The sequence below is a fragment of the Varroa destructor genome, unplaced genomic scaffold (genome assembly GCF_002443255.2).
Source record: "Varroa destructor unplaced genomic scaffold, Vdes_3.0 BEIS01000005.1, whole genome shotgun sequence".
In the NCBI taxonomy this organism is placed as follows: Eukaryota; Metazoa; Arthropoda; class Arachnida; order Mesostigmata; family Varroidae; genus Varroa; species Varroa destructor.
The window spans coordinates 35,985,540-36,007,451 of NW_019211458.1; the positions used below are offsets into that span (position 1 = coordinate 35,985,540).

The following is a 21,912-nucleotide window of genomic DNA, read 5'->3' on the forward strand; positions in this document are numbered from 1 at the left end:
GGTTGCTTACGCCTTTGGTGGTGTCGACCAGCAGCAAATATATGCAAATATATAAGTCTACAAGTCAAACAAAGAGACACCACCTAAAATTGGCCTTTGATGGCCAGCCTTGTTTGGTCCTAACACTGTTACTGCTACTACTACTACTTCTATCATTAATGATGCCATATGGTTTGCAATGCCCTACCGCTGTACTTAGCAACGAACTTGCTCATTATTTATGAAGCTTCGTCTAATTTGATCTAATATCAATTCAGTATAACTTGTTTGCCTTACAGGGAAGATGGTGAGCGGTGAGTGGCTGTATGCGGGCCGTTCGGGCGGAGGCCATCATTAGCCTCTTAGCACCATCTGCATTGTGGCAATCTCCTCCACTAACGGACGGAGCCGGTAAGCCCGACATCATGGACAACCGCTAAGCACTAAACGGCTTCGGCCACCCCAACCACCAGCGGCCCTCCCTACAGCTCCCTCTCTCTCAACGATTACAATTAGAGATAACTATTTTAACAACAACAATAACAACCAACGACAATAACAGCAACAACAACAATAACAACAACAACAACAACGACGACGACGACGACAAAAATAGCAACAGCAGCTGCAACAGCAACAACAAGATAGCGACAAGACGAAGTTCAGTTAAGAACAACATTGACGAAGATACGACATCAGTATCAGCAAAGCAAAACTCAGACTTAAGAAGAGCTGCAACGACGATCGAGCATTCAACAGCAGCGAAGAGAACAATGTTATACAACATCCACATCATCGAAGTTAATTTGTGACATCAATCAATCAGTTGAATTAACTATCGGAAGATCAGCCTTTACTTATGTCTTCAACTGGCAAGCGTTCAACTTTGAATCGAGCGTTGAACCATCATAACTAAGCGTGCGCGTGCAATTTGTAACTTCGCCACCGTATCATTTTCAGAACTGCTGTTGCTAATGTCTTGAACAAACGAGAACAACGAGCGACTTCAGCCTCTCACAGGATGAAACAGGTAAAAGTGACAGTAGAACCGTTTCAACGGTCGAACATTTAGCGTTCGTCGAATTTCAATGACACTGTTGACTAGCTCGAAGATGAACACCTGACAGATAATGAAAAACCACACATTAAGTAAAAGCTGACCGTTGTAAGTACCTGTGTTAGCATACTCTTAATACATATGTAATACCAGTAATAATTATAATAAAACATGATTAAAGAGAAAACATAAACCGCAAACGTATGTATACGTAGTATTACCACAGATGGTTTTCCACCCCGCAGTCTATCTGCACTTTCCGAAAAACCACACACGATGAATTTTGAAAAGTTAGCAAAGACTCGCGTATTAACACTCAATACGAAGAAGACGCTATTACATGATTAATTTCTTTTTTCTCGATCTGGTGTTATTTCAGGGCATCTCACTTTTCAAACTTGCAAATCATTCATTTGAACGTGATTTTTGTCATCCGGACATCCAATGAAAAGCCGCATGTTCTCGTGACTTTATCATTAGCTCGAAGATTAGTTTAGCGTGCAGAACAATTTAGTGTGCAACTATCCTCTTTCGGTGGCTGCGTTGTTCGTATTTAAGAGTGAAGCGTCCAAAACAATCTGAGCCAAGTGAAATCAGGCCAGATTCAAAGGGCTGTCCCTACGATTGGCTTTGAAGTAGCTCGCTAGAAGCAGAAGCTGGAAAAAGGCGAACAATAAAAAACGTGGGTCGACACAGAGTACGTCAATTGCCCCGCTGTTTAGATGAAGTACCATCAGTTGGCTTCTGTGTCTACTCCGGCCGCTGTCTCGACGTGGTTTCAGGACGAGCTGGTCAACCGGGGCGTAGACGCAGCCTATACTTACTACGTTTTATCGCTGTTGAAGGAACCCGACGGCGACGACCAATACTATTACTGTCCTTCAACGAACGCAAACAAGACTCCATATAATCCGCAGGCAACGAAACCCGAGCGGCGTAGACTGCTAGCTAAGCGGTGCGCCATCGAGTGCCTCAAAAGTGCGGCAGACTCAAACGAGGAGTTTGACGCCCTGGTGGAAGAATTACTTGCGCGTCTCGAGCCCACTGAGGACGCTGAAGCGGACCAAAACGATAACCAACGAACACCAACAAAGAAGACCCCGCTAACAGGCGATAACCGAAGACATTCGGTGGCTAGAGATCGGCTGGACGTAGACAAGGAGCCCCGTACGTTGGCGGAACTTGCCAAGAAATATTTTGACGCATTTCCTGCCCTGCAGGTGGACGAACGACCTTTAGTGAGTAAGACAAACGGCACCGATAGCATCTCAAAGGAACAGGATCTACTGAGAGAAGAGCAGCAGCACCAGCAGCAGGGTGTTTTTAAAGAACAGCGTAAGCGAAAGAAGAATAAACGCAAGAGTTTCTCACCAGCCCTAGGCCTCGCGGACGATTTCAAAGGATTATTTAAGATTGATCGTACTAAAAACAAAGGCTGGGGACAATCGCCGGGACATCTTAAAGCGAAACCTGATTCAATATCAACGGGAGCTACAGATAAAATAACTACTTTTAGAAGTACAGCCAACATTCACGAAACCGATATGGGGTCAATCGTACGAGAGGACGCACTGCTTTCGCGTCTCACCCAAAAATTCGATTCGAAGCTTGCAGCCATCTGGGCTGATGCGCCGACTGTTGATCACCAATCATCCCTATGGAAGATATCATTGGACCTTGGAGGGAAACCCGGTGGACGCACAGGGGCCGATCGAGCCTGTGACGAGGTTATTTTTAGCATCCCAAACTTGTCAATCTTCAGTAAAATCCTCGAGGACGATGATGATTCAACGAATAACGTTGTAAAGAGCCAGTATAATTGTAGTACGGGTACCGGCATCATCGGGTCGGATTTCATCTCGGAACAGATTTTCGAATCACACCCGCCTCCAACTATTTGTTTAAAGAATTCGGCACTCAACTACGACAAAGACAAGACAGCTTTTACTGAGGTAAATTGCATACGCCCAAATCAGAGATTTTCGGCAAAAATGTTTCTCAGTAGGTAGTTACCTTGTTACTGCCTTTGATGCGATCTGATTTTCACATGTCGTGCGATCGTTAACGTTCAATAGCTTGTCCTAAAAACGCGTCCGGACGGTTTTACTGTGGCGAGCTGCGGTGACGTACTTGTAGCCAGTTTTTTCACGACAAATAAACTACACATAAGTTAGCAATCGTTAATATGCGCGAAAGCCTATGATTAGCGCTTGCGACTCATCAGGCCTATCATTATCAACAAAACAACGACGACAATGATAACAACAGAAATGAATAGATGTTACCCAAATTTTAACGAATAAATCCTTTTTAAAACATATCAGGCAGTCATTCTAATCCGGCCATGCGCGCTCGCACCCAAAGTGTACAGTTCTTTAATCTCTGCTAAGCCACACAGCAGCTTCATTAGAGAGACCCCTGCATGTTGACTATGTGTATCCATATCTATGTAAAGCTGCTGATGTAAGCTATTTGTCAATTCTGACTGTTTAATGCTACGCTAAGTGCCACAGGTTAACATATCATGATGTCTATTAAAGCGGCCAGCAAATTCATCTCAGTACCTAGTTTATGTGAGTATATAAAGAAAGCAGTTACTAATTCAGACTTTGTGTTCTATATCCAGTCTGTATATACGTAGGTATGCAACAATGAATGAGATCTCGAGTTGTTTGCTGTCAACGCTGACTCAACCTTTTCCACTTGGATCTCAATATTCACCTGGATGCCTGGATTGGGTTTTAGGCAAATAGTATGTCTCTATAATGTCGCCAGTGTGTAGACGGTTCGTCACTATCATCGTCATCGTAATCATTTGCATTGCAATGCATCATCAAGCGAATTGATAACATTCGAGTTATTCTTTTTATCGTCGTCGTCGTCGTCGTCGTTTTTATTTCAGGTGATCCCAACACGCAAGTTTAGCGCAGCTAACCGAATCTTGATGGGCGTCGAGAGAAGTGTACACGATAGTCAACATACGCAGTATCATTCCATCGGCGGAAACCCTTTGGGACCAGGCGTCGCTGGGGGCACATCAGCAGTTGTGTCCGCAGCTAGTAGCGATCCTGCCATCGACAGCAATAGCAGCCCATCTACCATCGACGACGCTGAAGATTTGCTCGTGTCCCCGCGGACTCACTTCACACCGATCCGTGTGGAACCCGAGCAGGCGAACCTCGACGACGAAAACAGACCGCCCTCTTCATCTCTAGCAGAGCTCGCTTCGTACCACTTGCTGCCGGAACCGCCCCGACGTCACCAGCACCAACAACAGCTGCATCATGCCGCCACCTCAGCTGCCAGCCACACGGCGCCTGCTGTCACCGCTTCCAAGGTCTCTACGTCTTTGAAAAACATCGCTAACAGCAGCAATACTAACGGCAGCGTTTGTGCTGCTGCTGCTGGCGGCACCACCAAGCAACAGCGCTCTCTGCTTAAACAACAACAAAAATTAATTCTACAGCAACAGGAGCTGCACAAACAGCACCAGCTGCAAGCTACAGCACAAACCAACCTAACTAAAGTGACCTCAAATCAAAAACAGGTGCAAAAGCTGCAGCAGCAATACCAGCAGCAGCAGCAGCAGCGGAGGCAGCAGCAACAGCAGCAGCAACAGCAACAGCAGCAACAGCAACAGCAGCAACAGCAACAGCAACAGCAACAGCAGCAGCAGCAGCAACAGCAGCAGCAGCAGCAGCAGCAGCAACAGCAACAGCAGCAGCAACAGCAACAGCAGCAGCAGGTTCTGCTTCAAATTGGCTCTTCTGCTAGTAGAGCTTCCGTTGCTATCACCGGAACTGCAGCGGCTTCAGCAACGAGCATGGTCACTCCGTCTGCGGCAGGAATTTCGACGGCCTGTGCCAGTCATAATGATAACAGCAACAGCAGCAATTATTCTAGCAATAACAATGAGCAGCGGCAACTGGCGCAACAGCAGCGGATGAAGGATATAAATAAACAGCAAAAGAGTCGATCTATATCAACAACAACAACAACGGCGGTGACCGCCGCCGCCGACACCACATTGGTAACCCGTCCCGCGAACGCTGCTGCTAATAGCACCATTCGCAGCACCACAGCTACGAGCATCACTCAAGACGAACCCGACAGGGGGTCCCCACATGGCGTTGTAAAATGTAAGCGTAAACGAAACGTAAAAGTACATTTCGTAAAAACTCTGACGTGTTGTCATATCATGTCAGGGTTTCTCGGCCAACTATTAGCTCATATTTTATTGATCGTGGGTGATGATCTCAGTTTCATGGTTTTTCAATGTTTCTATGTATTAGTATGCACCTATTGATGTTGCTGTAACCGTCCGTGAATTATTTTTTGCCTCTAATTTACTGCCGCATAATATATCAAATTCACGAGCTTGAAAGATGTAAACATGCGAACTGCTGGTAATGGTCTTAAAGTAGGAAGTAAATCTCGGTTTTGTTTGTTTTATAGCAAACTTTTTAGCCCTACGAGCCCTTTTTAACCTTACAGCCTATCGCCGAAAGCTCCGTGCGTTCTATTTACCCTGTGACCTCTATGGCAAACACCTAAAATCAGCTGATTGAGAACAGTGGCACCGTTTTAGTGGTGCCTGATAGAAAGAAAACCGTGACTTCAGGTCGCCGATAACTTTTGTCTTATCAGCCACCACAATTATCATCACTACATTTTGAATCAGCAAGACTAGTGGAACGCGTAGATTCATTGTTAATCTCATCTGTGTCTTTTATAACCTTTTACCTCCACTATAAAAAATTTAGCAGTGTTGTCCTATTTATCAATAGTTACCATTAACTAGCAACAGATTGCACTAGTCGTCTACTACCGAGGTACCAGCTGTTATTATTACAGCTGCTGTTGACGCAGCTCGCTAGGATGAGCTGTGAGACGATCGGCAGTATCCTGATCATCAAATGATTACCGATTGTCACAGAAACGTGGCAGTGAACGTATCGCAAAGGCAATTCTATTTAGAAGGGTCACCTGTAGCTGGGAAGATAAACGCGGCTGTGTACATGGCCGAAAAGTGGCACGCTCCAGATGGTCCAACAGGCACACAATCTTGTGCTGACAGCTTTGGCAGTCTTTGTGCAGTGGTACACACGGTCACTGCCGAATAACAACGCGATGTAATGGAATAGAACGCTGGAGATCACCATCACTGTCGACAGACGACGATTCGACGGGGTACAGCGGCCAACCGTGAGCGCTGCCTGGTTTGCCTTTTGGACATCCTGTTGTTGTGCTGTCAAATTTCGAGTTATCGAAGTGAATCAATGAATGATTCATTTTCTGGGTGTCGACAACTGACTGACTGTGAAGTTCTTACTGAAAGAAGCAGAATGAGGCCCCACCGATGCTTATGTGGCTGGGATTGTTATAAGAAATAAGAGCTCATTCATACAACACTGTCGCAACCCAATTTGTGAAGATTTGGCTGCCGATAATTTTCATTGTATCGTAGGTCTTTAGCCATACGATGGATTGATTCTTTCTCTAGAAACACGATAATTTACCTGAAGGATTTTAATTAAGAAAAGGCGGTAAGAGGCGAAATCAATCGCTATCCATCCCATTGAGTAGCCCGATATTTGCGGCTTTGTGCGAAATTAATATGGACATTTTCCATCTGTGAACGATCTATAAGAACGATATTCTTGTTATGAACATTATAGCTTGCGATCACATGCTGCTTTAGGCTACTACACCACATGTAGAAACCTATGTATTTTCAGCGGAGGGTGAATTTAGATAGTATCATATTCGATCATATGACGAGATCAATTGAACGGTACGGTGCACGGCAAGATGAAAATTTTGCCGATAAGAATTTGGAGTCGTAATTGACACCATCCTTAGCGACAGAATGCTGGCTATGGAATCCTTTGCTAGCAGACAGTAGGATATAGCTACAGAAGGATAGGTATCTGTACAGTTAATTATGGCGTTATTAGAGATATCTTCATGTAACACAGTATTTGTTATTGGTTGAATGATCATGAATGATGAGAAATTACCTTTAACGCGTGTCTTGTTAATGTGATTGTGTGTGGGCTTCTTATTGCTCAGGTGGGACCGCTTTGGATGACGTGGAAGTTCAGGCCCTGTGGAAGATGGTAAACTTTACGCTGCCACAGGCCCCCGCTGTGAATAGCGACGCAGACATCTTGGGGGTAGCACACTGTTGGCAGACTGCTGGGCCCGCGGTAACTTCTAGCGCCGCATCCAAGGAACTACGAAATGAGATCCATGACGAACAGGAGGAGTTATTCCTTGACATTATGCTTGAGGCACGAACCTTGCAGGCACTACAAGCAAGCCAAGACGCTCAACAACAGCGTATCGCAAGAATTCATGCACAACGAGTACAGCAACGCCGAGAACAGAATCAGGATGACAGCGACAAAACGTCTGCTTGCTGCAACCGTGAAGATCGTAATATAACAGGAGCATCGACAACAGCTTCTACAGCAAGCGGCTACGAGTCATCGTCGTACCATGGTGAGCAAACCGGAAGGCATACTGCCCGCACCGAATATTTCGTTGGCCAAGATAATAACCATCATTAATGTAATGTAATGTAACTGCAGAGAACACTACATTGAATGCACGTTTGTATCGGAATATGCGGAGATTCGTGTCGCGCCGTTGATCGTGACCACCTGGGATTAACATCCCACAATATTTCCTGTCGAATAGTAGGATTTTGTTCTCCATATATGAATTTATTTACACGTTCCAGTAAACTTTTTGTCCTATTGGAAACAACAAGCATATGTTTTATATTTAATTTGCTCTGCATTCGCGTTTGCTGTATATACAGTGCATATCCACGTTAGTTGTTCCTCCCATAAAATTTTTCGTAGTACTAGTTCGTAGGTAGTTCGTTGTATTTGTATTCGTCGTAATAACTATTAGCTCACATACATATGTCAACATTTGTCATCTACGCTGCGTAAAATGTGGGGCAATTGGGCACTTTTAGATGCTTCTTTGGAGTACGGATCACTGCCGGGCTGCGAGGAGGACAGGGGGGTGGCGGACTTGAGCTGTTCGTTGGGCTACTCGGAAGATTCATGCGGGGTGCCCATCGAGTATCTGTCGCACTTCTCATCGAGTGTATCTACGATCACTCCTGTGGCGTCGTGCCTATTCGCTTCTCCCGAAACGTACGATTCGGCTATCATAAACAGCGTACGATGCATACAGGACTTGCAGCGTCGACGGCAGCGAGCGCAGCGTAAGCCGTGCACGTTCTACATGGAGGGCAACTGCCGTCGCACCGACTGCAAGTTCAGCCACGAACTTGCGGCCATTACGTGCCGCTTCTGGGAGGAAGACAGTTGCTTCAAAGGTCTTGCATGTCCCTTCCTGCATGGTTATCCGCCATTCGAGGAGGAGCTCTGTAGCCAATCCGTCGGCCAGAGCCTGGCAGCAGGCAATGTCGGGCCTAATACCGGTAATACACACGGAAGCCACCATCAGCATGGAAATCATCACCATCATCACCACCATCACGGAAACGGCCACCCCAAGAAGGATACAATTGGGCATGTGGCCAAACGAAACAGCAAGTTTACCATAGGTAAGTCGTAGTACTATATAAAATTTTGCTCTTACTGCTAAATGACAACAACAACATTGTCAACTTATTAATACAGCGGCATGCATTTTAGACACTTACTTGAGCAAAGCTATCTTGTGTGGTTTTGTTGCCTGTCGGAACGGGTAAGATATTCTGCTTTGTAAATAAAATATAATAATGTAATAGAGATGATCTTACCTAGATCAGAATGCATCCCTAGTGAACAACCAATATTCAAACACTACCTATCCTATATTAATAATGTGAAGTAATAAAATCAAGAAGCTCAGTATAGTGCAGAGGTAAGGTCAACCTGTTTAAACTCTCAGTAACAGATTCAATGATGGTCTGATCGATAATATGGCTATATTTGGTATCGCATTAGTATATATTCTATACGTGATATTAAGATCATATTAATTGGCCAGTAGTTATTACTAGTTTTATACAGAAGAGGCCTATAGTTTTTAACATAGTTGCTTGCAGCTTGCAGCTGTTGCCCATCGCCATCCGACCCTGCTCTCCAAGTTGAAAAGAGTAATACGTGTTTCCTATAATCTGTTTCTGCATTTCGTAACGCTGTATTTCTGACCCATCACTGAAGGATTAACCCAGTCTGACTGGTTGAATGACCACGAAATAATTTCGCCTATTCTCTCTTATATTAAACGATCTGTGGGGAAATCAATAAACCAAACCAGTAGAAAGAATTTTTTTTTTTTTAATTATATCCTCATGAACGACACGCATATATGCAACTGTTCTCACACTTCTAGAGGAGACGATCTCGTTTATATAATTTTAATTATGTATCTATATTTCTTGCTGTTTTTGTTTTCGTCAATTTTTTTATTATTTTTTATTTTTTTTGTGTCGTTTTTGCTGCGATTATGTTTTGTTGACCCATATTTACAGGGGGTGGGGGGTTAGATGGTGTGTTTTGTGGTAGTTCCTCGCAGCCAGGCTCACCCAGTGTCGCCACCCAGTTGAAAAACAGAAGCCTTATTCCACCATTGTCGGTCGCAGGGGTCGTCGGCTTACGAGTATTCTCGAGACGCCTGCCTGTATTCAAACGGTTTTGGCCCTACTTCAAAGGTAACAGCCACATTTGGCGATGCTCTTGGCTGTGAATGGAAGGGAGATTAGCTAACGCGATGGAAGTTTAAAGGGTAAAACACACATGAACTGTCAGAATTGCTGTTGTTGTAATGTGTTTTTTTTATTTGGGACATATGCACGTTTCGGCTGTATGCTCGTGCTTCTATAAGCGAGAAGAGAGGCTAGCTGGCAGGCGGTGAAAGGGAAAAATAAGCTAAGAGGATAAAATTTCGAAGACTCGGCCTCTTGTATCACTCTTTAAAATTGCTACCTATCATTAAGGTAATGATTATAATGAGGGCCAGAAAAATGAACGATTCATTCTTACTCTGATTTTCACACCTACTCCTTTTACCCCTACTTACTTGAAAACCAACGAACTATTGGCTTATACTTAAATAGTAAATGTACATGGTCCAGGCCAAATTATTTCAAATGCCACTATGGCTGTGTCTGAACATGCAGTTGGTACTATCAATCCCTCAGTGTCTGTGAGCGTGAAAGCTGTTAGGCGCTGCACGTTCTATATAGTTAAAAAAGGAATCTATTTCGTGTCTGCTTTTACTGTGCCTGCTGTCAGTGGCTGTTTGTTGTCTGACTGTCAAACTCAATATTGTTGAATGCCGCTGAAAGCTTTAGGTGAAGGACGCTTTTGGGCAGGATGGTACAGCTTGCGTTACAATACGCTTTTAATTATCCATATGCATAAATCTCTCTGCGTTTGAACAAGTATGATCTCGTTGGTCAATACAAAACTCACTAACAGTTGTTTTTTTTTTTTATTTTTTATGTATTTCTGTGACGTATCATTATCTCTCATTACAGAATCCGAACAAGACTTCCCGTCGCTGACTAACCAAAAGTCCAACGGTTATCTAAGGGCCGTCGCTAAGAAGAACTTGAAGAAGGCGAACGGCATTGTTCCGAAAAAGGCCAAAAAGAAGAAAAAGAAGCTGAGTTCCACCTCGAGCTGCGGAGAATCGAAAGCGGACACCAAAGAGTCGAAAGACAGCAATAACAATGGCGGCCAATCGGAAAACAATAAGGGCAATAAGAAAACTGATATACCACCTAACGCCATAAACTCTGTAACAATAACACTCGCTGCTGCTACATTGTCATCGAACGGGAACAACATCGTCATACCGTAAATTCGATTTGAACTTCGCTCGGTAGCATCGAAATCAAGATCAGTTAAGCTGAAAGATACACCGACTTTAGGTAGTGCAATTGTATCCAGACGCAAATGTGTCGTTGGCCGTCACGAACCGATGATGAAACAAATAAAACCTGTAGAGAAACAGATAACATTGAAAAACGTAGAAGAAAACGAGCGACATAAGAAATCCTATCAAATTATCATAGATAGTGTCAACAATTGTGCATTCATACGATGTCGTTGAGAAGTCGGGGGCTAAAGTTAGTCGATCGGCAAATCAATCTGTTTCGGACAGCGATCATGGTCATCGAAGTTGACTGAGCTTAACACAACTGCGGGTTAAGCTCTTAAAGTTAAGCTAGAGTGTAGCGCGATCGATGAAATTAAGTCTGATAAATCTAACACATTATGAGAGCCACGTCTCAAAAAGGCGTGTAGCGTAGTAATGATGAAAGAGTGATAAAGAGATAGGCACAGACTGTGAGGGATTTGAACAGATTCCTCGGCCAGCTGAACACGTCCTTGTCCCACATGGACTCCGATAAACGCAGATAGGACGAGTCGTCGTTGATCAAACTCTCTTCGCTAACGTTAAGGCTAACAGTTCGAACAAGCTAACATCAACAAAGAACATGAACATTATACGAAACATCAGAAAACTAAAACAGCCAGAAATAGAAATAATAGAGGGAGAGAGAATACGGGAGAACGGCCTGCTCCGTGGTCGCCGAGATGAGTTGATTGCCTAAGAGGGCCCAACAGAGGCCAGACTCGAGGGCCTCGCTCTAAGCTTGACGGGGGGCCTAATGGCTGATGAATAGAAGAAGTCGTTATCAGCACAACATGATTATGCGAACGAAAGTAAAACTAATGAAAAACTGTACAGACACAAGTAAGTGAAGGAAGGAAATAATAATAATAATGATAATAATGATAATTATAATCATAATAATAATATTAATAAGTAACAAGAATTTAAAATAATTTTCACACATGAAGGAAGAGGAGAATATGGAACAAACTAATGACGATGCTGAAGACGGATGATAATGATGACAGGACGAATGAAAATGGGAAAAACAAATTACTATGTACTAAATATTTCCCCCATCAGCTGTGTTGCACATATCACCCGCTAAGAACAGGTTGTCGGCGCCATGGCTATAGAGCACCCAGCAAAAAGCTGACTTAGGCTCCTACGAGAGGATATTCGTAAACCTAATCAGGGCGAACATTCAATGAAAAGTAAAAAGAAATTGAACTCAAAAATAAAAAGCAGACCTTGTGAATCGTTTACAGGAGGAAGTTAATTGGCGCAAACGGACTTCTTGATGGTTACTGAGTTGCGGCATGACAGACCGCATCTGAGGGGGGTGAGCATGGAAGATTTCAGCAAAACCAGAAAGATATGGAAGAGAAACCACGTTAATTTGGGCGCGTTGTGATGCGCACGACCGCCACTAATAATGACCTCTCACGCGAGTTCAACAGCTATCTAGTACTACCCCCAAAAGCTAGAGTAGGACGGCCCTAGCTGAATTTTCTTGGTTTGGTCTTAGAAAGAGAATAGATTTTTGATTTTTACTGCTGACAATAATAATAACAACCATCCTCAAACTACGTAAGAAATAACGGTGTTAAGAATACTTAAAACAAATATGCTATTAGTTATAAGGTAAAAATTTGCTCGTATTTTGCGGCTGTCATATTATTAGCAGTTATCAGACATTATATTATTATTATATTCGGTATTCGGTTCTTATTTAGCGAACGGATTAGCGTGTCTGAAATCTCCCCATTAATTTATATATGACTCAACCTGTGCTTCTTTACGAGTATTGGCGACGATGAAAGAATATTTGGGATACGAAGCAGGCATGGATACTTACGCCCTCAGCCCCTTTTCAATGTACTGTACAATGCAGCAGCGAACATGCTGCAACCAAATCTGCTAATACGCGAATTACACGCAAAGACTGTCTGAACGATGGCTCTCCGTAAATGTGGATAGTACGCATATAGACGCCCTAACAGCCGCCTTGTAGGTGAGCTACACACGTATTTCGCTATGAACCGATAGCTACAGACGAAGTAGCAGTAATGAATCTCTATGGTACAGCTAAACGGATCAATGGCAAACTGTTTTTCTCTAGTTACTTCGTTATCAGATAGGCAAGAACGGAACGCGGGAAAAATGGAGCTTGTTTCTCGCTGTTTGTTAGACATTTTAAATGGATCGTCAAGTTCGCGTCTATGACGAAAAACATCCGAAGGGAGAAAGTGAAAAAGATGGAAAAAAGGGCCGGCTGTCGTCGACGCTGTACAATAATCGGCGGCTTTGTTGATCCTGTTTGGGCTTATCTAATGTCTAGCATCTGTCCGCAGCGAACCGAGTTTCACGGTGACGTCCCCTCGGCCCGCGTTGCTGTTTGTATAGCACTTCTGTGAGGAGTTGACCCACCCACTCCCCCCCCCCTCCTCCCCCGTGCTTATTTCATTTCTCTCTTCTCTTTACATGCAAGTTAAGTGTGTAAGCTAAGTTATTCTCTTCAATAGTAATGATATAAGCTATTATTACAGTACGCATATTATGAAACATCACATAAAATAATGATGGTGTCAACGAAGATAATAACGATGCGTAATGATATTACTGTTATCACCGTCAAATGTAGGGTATTTTTTATAGCCTTATTTATAACTACTGCAATTAGAAATAATGTTAGTAGTAAAAGAATCGTTGAGACTGACCATCATTCCCCGTTTCCCCATCTAACGGCGCAACACACAGTAAAAATAATAGGTGTCATTATGATCATATAGAAAACCGTTTATGGAACGAGAAATATTGCATTCTGTTTTAGAAAATAAATAGCGATTAACAGTAAATAGAAATATATTTGGCGTGGGAAAAATGTGCGTCTGCATTGTGGCCAATAGTGATTTCAGCACAGAATGGCTGTTGTGTAGCGGACAGCACAAACTGACATGAAGACGAATTGTAGATTGGCGGATCTAAGAAAAACCCTAAATGCAATTATTGAGAGAAAATATCTTGGGGTACCGAACGAATTAACTTCACATAATTTACGAGGAATCGTGATCTAGACGTTGATGGTTACTTTGAATGATTGTGCAGCAGTCTTCGAAACATATTAGCACATTTGAAATAGACATAAGAAATTAGTAAAAATGAACAACAACTGAAATAATATTGGCGGCAACAACGATGACGACGATGCAAAATTGGCGCTAAAACGCAAAGCACAACAATAAATGCTTACAATGACTATTTGGTATTGCTGCTATCAAAGCGTAATGTCCTGGATGCGAGGTCCCCTCCTCTTTCACCCCACAGCCTTAAAACCTTGCAAAAAAGTAAGAAGTACGTCATTGCGCATGATTGCTATAAAGACAAACGTCGATACAAAATGGTAATGTGAATTAAATTGAAACTAAAATTGTTAGTAACGCTCAACAATCAATAGTAACCACTACACGTTACCTTTTTGCTAAATTTTTCCTAGCTTCTCTCTGCGGGATGTTCCGTATGCAAGTAGGACCGTCAGATTGAATACAAAAACCTGAAACTGAGGCCTAATCCAGGTGACTCAGTAAACGATGAGCTGAAGTTAGAAAGAGGATGTCCAGACTGATCACAACACAATATTAACAGTGGTGACTCTTATTATATGATACCCTCATAACATCGCTACAAGGAATTCTTAACAACACACAATACCTTTGTATCGCCGTATATATACGTACTGCTATAGACGTGCAGGGTTGATGTGGCTAAAACAACGGAATAATTTTGCATAGAAAGCTCCTCTGTAGAGACGGTGGCAAATTGCAGAATAATATATAAATGTAAAAGCTAAATTGCAGTAGACCGCTCGCCTGCTTTTATGAAAACAAAGAAGAGATAACGTTATTATAAGCAACGCTGGCAAATCACAATCGGTGGACATTTAGATAATGAACATTTAAAGAAATAACTTCATTTCACGGTAAAACGAAGAAAGCCTGTCGCATCTATATGGGAAACGTTTATTAGACTTACCAAGCAATTAAAGCCGGATGAAACGTAGGCCAGCCTCTCTATAGGGGTACATTTAAATAAACTCGTTAAACTGTGATGATTCGAAATGACGAGATGGAAAAGAAAGGCGGTTTGTCAAACAGGTAGGTAATGAAGATTTAGTTTAGACAAATGCAAGGGTGTCTACAAAATACGTTGGAAGGTATTGACTACAGTCGAATTGATTACTACGATAACTTGTCTGGATAAGCACGATGAGTAATTAGCACAGACAGCGGGTCGTTCAGTTCATCTCGGGGGGATCGATCAGATGCACGAGTCAAGTGGGTAAATATATAGCACTTACACCACGTTTTGACAATGGAATGTATATCGAGATAAACAGATCCAAAACAGACGCAAGTGCACAGAGAACAAAGAAGACTGTCTGACAGAATCTAGATAACAGATTGAAATCGATAAGGATGTCGGTGGCGATGCCTCTAATGATGCCGATTACGAGGAAAAAGAGTAACGAGCGGAAAAGCGAGCCCGTCAACATCCACACATTTGCTACGGGGTTCGACGGGCTCCGTAATTAACACCAAAGGCAACTCCGTGGTTAGCTGAGTTTTTTTCCATTTCCTACAGATCCTATAATCAGTATACTTGTCTATGCTAAACAAACAATAGCACTGTAAAATACATATTCAAATGCATCCATCGATCTAAGCTGTACATTACTGAGTGAGGCGTATTTTACTCTTTGAAAATTTGAAGATTAACTTTGTCGCACACTTCTAATGAAATTCTCACAACACTGACGATATTAAGTTTATTCTAGAGCTTCTAGTGGATATTGGGACGATGAGGCACCATACAGTAATGGCGACGTAGTTAACTGTCCCAGACTAAACAGAACCCATATGCGGATTTGACTTTTTACGGCGAGTGTTATGATCATCTTTACCTGAATTATGTGAACAGTTAGTGCACGAATAGCTTTCTCTCCGTTCTTAGAATTTCCTATGCGTATAACTGTGTTGTTGAACGCAATTGCTTTTATAAAACAAACGGCGAACTAAAATCATCATAACTAGCTAGCAAAACAGCACCTATTGTTTAATTTAATTACATTAAAATAAAAAACGCCAGCTCATTGTGCTGAACAAGCATGTACGAAAAATGGCATGATAGATTTTACGGTCAAGGACGGTCCACATTCTGCCGTTTTACGTCTTGCAAAGTTCGCTCGGATTTCGTGTCGTAGCTTCTTGGCGACCTGTGAATTATAAGGACATAGAGATAACTATACGAGTTCTACGTGCACACTCGTAGGAGATGCGCTAGAGGAGTTGCCTTACAGAGTTTTAATACAGCTGATAATTATGTCGACATGATTGCTACTGCGTCGTTATTTAGATTACTATTAATTAATATACTACAAAAATAAGCATATTGTCTGAAAGTACTCTAAACACACTTAGACAAACAAACATTTACACATGGAAAAAAATATGATTATAAGATTATATTATTACCAATAAAATGAAGGGTGCTGAAAATAATGAAAATGCAGAAGACACAAAACGTTGACAAGGCCCCATAAAAACAGGTGACCTGCGAGCGTAAAAGAAAAATAGTAATGATAAACGATACGAGTTCAAGGGGGTATGGTGTTCCCCTTAAGAGGGGCAACCCAAAACACGAAAAAACCAATGTAATGAGAGACAAGGTTTGCAGACGATAAATAGAACGAAAATACATGATACGCTATGAAACGGTAGCGAAACAGATAATAACAACAAAAAAATAAGTGTTAAAATCACGTAGAAAGATGAGGAAAAAAACAAAGAAAAAAATAATATTTAAGAAATACTACGTCGAAGACACTTCCCCGATCCCCCAACCCATGCAACTTTATTTACACAAAGGTTAGCATGAAAGTGTAATTTCGTTGTTATTCAATTTAACTAAAACTGAAAAAAATAGACTGACAATCTTCATATCACCATGTTTTGCTTGAAAATTCAAGTTTTGTCACTATCAGATTTTGATATATATATATACATAAAAAAAAAGTAAAAACACATTGGAATTTAAAGAGGCTAAATATTCCGCAGGTTTAATTACAAGGATCAATATATATATATATATATATATATATATATATATATATATATATATATACAAACGGTCTACAGCAAAGGATTGATCTTGTTCTGAAGACGTTTTCTTGTCTGACTCGGTTCTTTGTTTTATTCCTCACTTTATTTACTGATGATACTAAAACACTAGAGTCGCCCTCTAATTACACGGCGATAATACGACGTAAATGTAATTCATAATGACGATATATTGCTATTATTATATGCATTATTACATCTATTATATATGCGCAACAAACACGCATACCCAATTGAATTATTTTATATTTTTGTTGAGGTAGTGGTGCCAGTAGCAGACGACGCTATAATGTAATCCAGCGCAACGGTCATAACAAACGAACCGGAAGACCGAGCGGGAAATGCTGGCCTACGATGTGAAAGCAGGAAAGATAACGAAGTGCAAAACGGCTGAAACATGGACATCAACAAAGTTGAAATAGGGTAGCGTGGAGAAAAGACTGTTGTCATGCAGTTGCAGGATATGCAATTGCCCTAATGAAAACACTGAAAATAGAAAACGTGAAAGACGGTTAAGAAAGCTAAGAAGATACTACGAAGAAGGAAACGAAAGATAGTCATCATCATAAGATACCGGTTACAATCGAGTTAGTGTTAGTTGCTTAATTGTTCTGGTCGTTCAGGGTGATTCAGTGGAAAGGCATTCTGGGAAGACGAACTTTGAGCAATGAATTGAAATAGAAGAAAGTAAACGTTACCGATACCAATTGACGATGAAGACGAACGTAAAGAAAGAATCTATGGACGTAAATGGTCATGAGTGGCCTCGCTGTATCACTGTGGTGTTGTGATCAAGGCTGCGAACAACGGCCAAATTGCTTTGAACGATTAAACAAATTACTGTTGTCACTTGTAACACATTTTCGATTTAGCTTTACTTACAAGTGGCACGTATTCCAAATAAATTCAGTCGCCACTGATCATGGTACACTGATCATACAACAACGCCATTCGTTTTGGCCTCTTTTGACAATGAGAAAAAGCGCCGTGGACAACATAATTTACCTAGGACCCTCCAAAGAAGGCTCCGGTGTTGTGTGCCTGCAGAGTGTTCTGATTATTCTTGTACGTCACCATATGCCATTTCTCTCGATAACGAAAAAAACACAGGATAAAGTTCACACCGAGACAAGTATTCTCAATTAAACGGTAAATACGAAACGATGATTGATTAGAAAAGAAAAACATGCAGAGAAGTAACTGCTTGTATTTGGCCATTGTTAACAAAAACCACAATGTATCATATGATGGTGACGATTCTGACTTTAGGTACGCCTTAATTTTTAGCCAAGTGTTTATTGTGTCTCTCGTATTCCAAAGATCTACGTTGCGCTGGTACATTGTTCTGCTCTGACAACAACTGGTCGGTTGCCTTTGAACATGCTTCTATGCCCACGTAGCTCTGCGAGCTTTAAAAACGGGCATCATTGGTTACTGAATGGTTTTTTTAGACCAGACCAACAACGTTGTCAGCGTGGACCACACCAGCGTTTCAATAAGACCAATCGGTTCCGATTCAGAACGCACTTCGAACGACGCCTTAATCACGTGCATTGATGTAAAGCAGAGGTCAATAGTGACTAAGTAGGAACACAGCTTCGCAGCTATGGGACATGCGCCTACCTAGGTCTTTTGCAGTAGCTGTGGTGATATGTACAAGCAAAGTGTGCGTTTGCACGCTAGTCGTGGTACGTCGAACTTCTACCCCCTAGATATCACAATCGAAGTCCCGAAAACAAGTAGGAGATAAGCATCTGCCTCTTAGTTGGTATGCAAAGTGAATTAGGCCGTTGGCAACAGATGCGTTTCGGGACCGTGGTCTTTATTATTTCAATGGTGGATTTCGGCTCGAGTTGAATCAAATCGACAGTGAGCCACAAGCCGAAAGCAAATGGCCGGCCTTGTTGCGGAGCAGCCAAACGTGGCTGTCGTTAGCTGGCTACAGCTTTGGCGTAGTCTAAATCAGGGCTGGGAACCGTCACAGCATACATGACGACATGTCTCTCGAAAGGTTACCCTGAAAAACTGGAACGGCTTTTCTGAAAGACTATGGGTTGTGGTCGTGTATCGACAGGATGCTGGCTCGATGATTTTCTTTGGCAGACTAATCTAAGGCGGCTGTCTTCACTGACTTGAGTTCGTGCTCCCTTGAACTAATTGAGGTGGTCAGAAGAAGAAGCGAGCTCTCAGAGAGGGTCGGAATCGCGGCAGTGTCGAGATTGGTCAAAACCGGGTTATATTGTCTGCCACACCGTCGATAATGGTTCTCGGCCGCCATAAGCCGCGCATTCTACATTCAGGTGCATTCGGACAAGCGTTTGCGCGACCGATCGACTGCCCAGCGCGGGTGCGCAGTTGAAGCAACCAAAAATTCCCAAGAAGGGCCCAGAAAAAGCGAATTCGGCGAATTTTCATCTTTTAATCTAATAACAATAATACTATTATTATTATTATTATCAATGAAAATTATAATTATTATATGTCATAATTTGATTGATATTTCCGAGCAGAAGGATGATAACACAATCATACATGGATTATGACAATGTTGAAGATTATATTATAGAGTGTCACTACTCATAACTGATTGATATGCGACGGACGAAGTTATACTGTGAATCAATAAAACGCAGAGAAAGTGAAGTAATCCGTGGCTAGCAAAAGAGTGACAACGCGATTCGGAAAGATTGTAGTACAAGTTGGGGTTTATGTATGTCGATGGCAAAAATAACGACGACGACGACAATAAAGGCAAAGGGGGCAAAAACCGAATGGGAATAAAACGAAGCAGAGAGAGAAAGTAGATGTGGAGAACACAGGATAAAAGGGCATAGAATCATGTGAAAGGCGAGGGGACGAAAAACAGACGAGGACTGAAGCAGTTAAAGAAACGTAAAAAAAGCCGAGTTAGAAAACGAAGGCAGCAGAGTCTTCTCTGTCAGAAGAAACTGCTTTCTTGTTGCAGGAACGTATGGGCAAGTAGATTGAGAGAATCTTCGACGAGGATCGTGGTATATTTGTGCGTATTCAGTCGCCGGAGACGCTAAATATGTAGATGTAGAGACAGCGCTTCCATAAAACCCGCAGCAGCACCACTATCCATCCGATGGTGCCTATAATCCTCTCAAATGTTCGGAATCCTCTAAACATTTGTTCAAATACTTATTATCAGGTGTCATGAGCTGGCGTGACAGACTCAGCGAACGCGAAATTGTTGAGCGATAAAAAGGAACAGAGATGAAAAAAAATTGGCTGGATCCGAAAAGGACTAAGGAGGACTAAAGACAAAAAAATAAACTGATGAAAAACTCGTCGTATACAAATAATAGGGGTAAATGCGCGAAATAATGCTGACAGAACTTTCATCAATGAATTGAATGAAAATGAGGTCGCTATAGTCTGGGGTAAAGAAAGCAGGATATGCCGAAAAGGCGGCCACAGAGTTAGCAGGTGGTTTGTCTGTACTTGAGCGAATCTTGAACGGCCTTTACCTGCGTCGAAAAGTAACGGTGATGAGAGCAGACGAAAACTGTTTGCAGTATCGAACAAGTGGGTGTTGAGAGAAGGCAGGAGAGAATTTTTAAGATCCACAGCAACATTAAATGATAGGAACATGTAGACTGCGATCATCATTATCAGAACTTCGAAAAAGTACAATCAAAATTGCAATCACTATAACAAGATGAAACAACATAACCGTAGTGGAGTGCTAAAAATCATTGTTACGGTGTCGAATGTTGATCGAAGTCAGCCTATTAGAAACAGACGCGTGAAAGTGATCATTTCAAAGTGATACTACGGAAATCGGGGGGAAAAAATTGTAACTTAGGGACAGCAACTTTATTGCTCCTTTTAAATGAATCATTCGGGTTTAAGAAGGTACCGATACCGATTCTGAGCTGTCCGATGAAAAAGGCACCGAGATATGCAAAATACGATGACGCATTCTGGAAGCACTCTTCTTCTAGTCAGTATCAAAAAGTGGAAAATACACAGAAACAAAGACAAAGGATAGTAGAGACCAGAACGAAATACAAACTATAATAAAGTGGTGATTATCAGTCCGATAAAACATTCGGTAAAAGTAAGTCAACAATATGTTCATGTTACCGACATGCCTAGCAGACTAGGCGAAACTGATAATAGAAAAACGAAGACAAAAATAGCTCCACGATTTACATAATTTAATATCCATCATTTGATAAACAACAACAACAGCAACAACAACAACAACCAATGGTGAGACCAAAAATCATGTCAAACACTACCGAATATATGTTAGAGAATATAACATATAATGGTAATACAATTAAAACGAGAAATGTTATTTGGCAATAAATTTAATCCGGATTCCAACTAAATGTGTCTTTTATTAACTAGTAAGCAGATAAAAAGTATATATTTGTATATACAAATCATGGGCCAAAATGTGCATCGAACAACATGAATACTATTAAGAGGACCCTCTGGACTCCAACTTTGATTAACAGTAGGTTTAATTGAGTTTATTTGGGAATACCTAAGCAGAGCTTATCTTTAGAACAGTTAGCCGATTAGATACTAGATACATACTATTTAAGCGCTTTCCTATTTTAACACAACTAGCGTTTATATAGTCAAAGGAGTAGTAAAGAGCCTTTTAGGCGTATTGGTATCACATAGATTTATATTTAAATACATACTTTTCGGTGAAATTTTTAATAATAGCACTTGTTTACTTATTTAATGCTAATAATAGCACGTTCTGAACGTTCATTGACGGAACTCTATATAATAGAGTTCCGTCAATGAACGTTCAGAATTATACTAGATGAAAAAACTAAC

General features: G+C 41.7%; 1 protein-coding gene and 1 pseudogene across 5 annotated transcripts; both read left to right on the forward strand.

Moving 5' to 3' along the window:
- LOC111251300 (exocyst complex component 5 pseudogene) overlaps positions 1-297 on the forward strand; it is a 5,414-nt pseudogene extending 5,117 nt beyond the window's left edge.
- LOC111250616 (uncharacterized) lies at positions 257-21,449 on the forward strand. Of its 5 annotated transcripts, XR_015328601.1 has the most exons (8): positions 869-1,009; positions 1,416-2,988; positions 3,939-5,175; positions 7,109-7,540; positions 8,025-8,624; positions 9,540-9,719; positions 10,548-11,773; positions 12,181-21,449. XR_015328601.1 is itself a non-coding variant. In XM_086990370.1 (7 exons), the coding sequence occupies exons 2-7, from the start codon at positions 1,759-1,761 to the stop codon at positions 10,871-10,873; spliced, it is 4,005 nt and encodes a 1,334-aa protein (XP_086846496.1). In that variant the 5' UTR covers positions 257-390; positions 1,416-1,758; the 3' UTR covers positions 10,874-21,449. The 5 variants fall into 5 exon arrangements, 4 of the variants coding, with proteins under 4 accessions (XP_086846496.1, XP_022661766.2, XP_086846498.1 ...); XM_086990370.1 differs by lacking the exon at positions 869-1,009 and adding an exon at positions 257-390 and having other exon boundaries at positions 10,548-21,449; XM_022806031.2 differs by having other exon boundaries at positions 10,548-21,449.
- Positions 21,450-21,912: the final 463 nt, after the last annotated feature.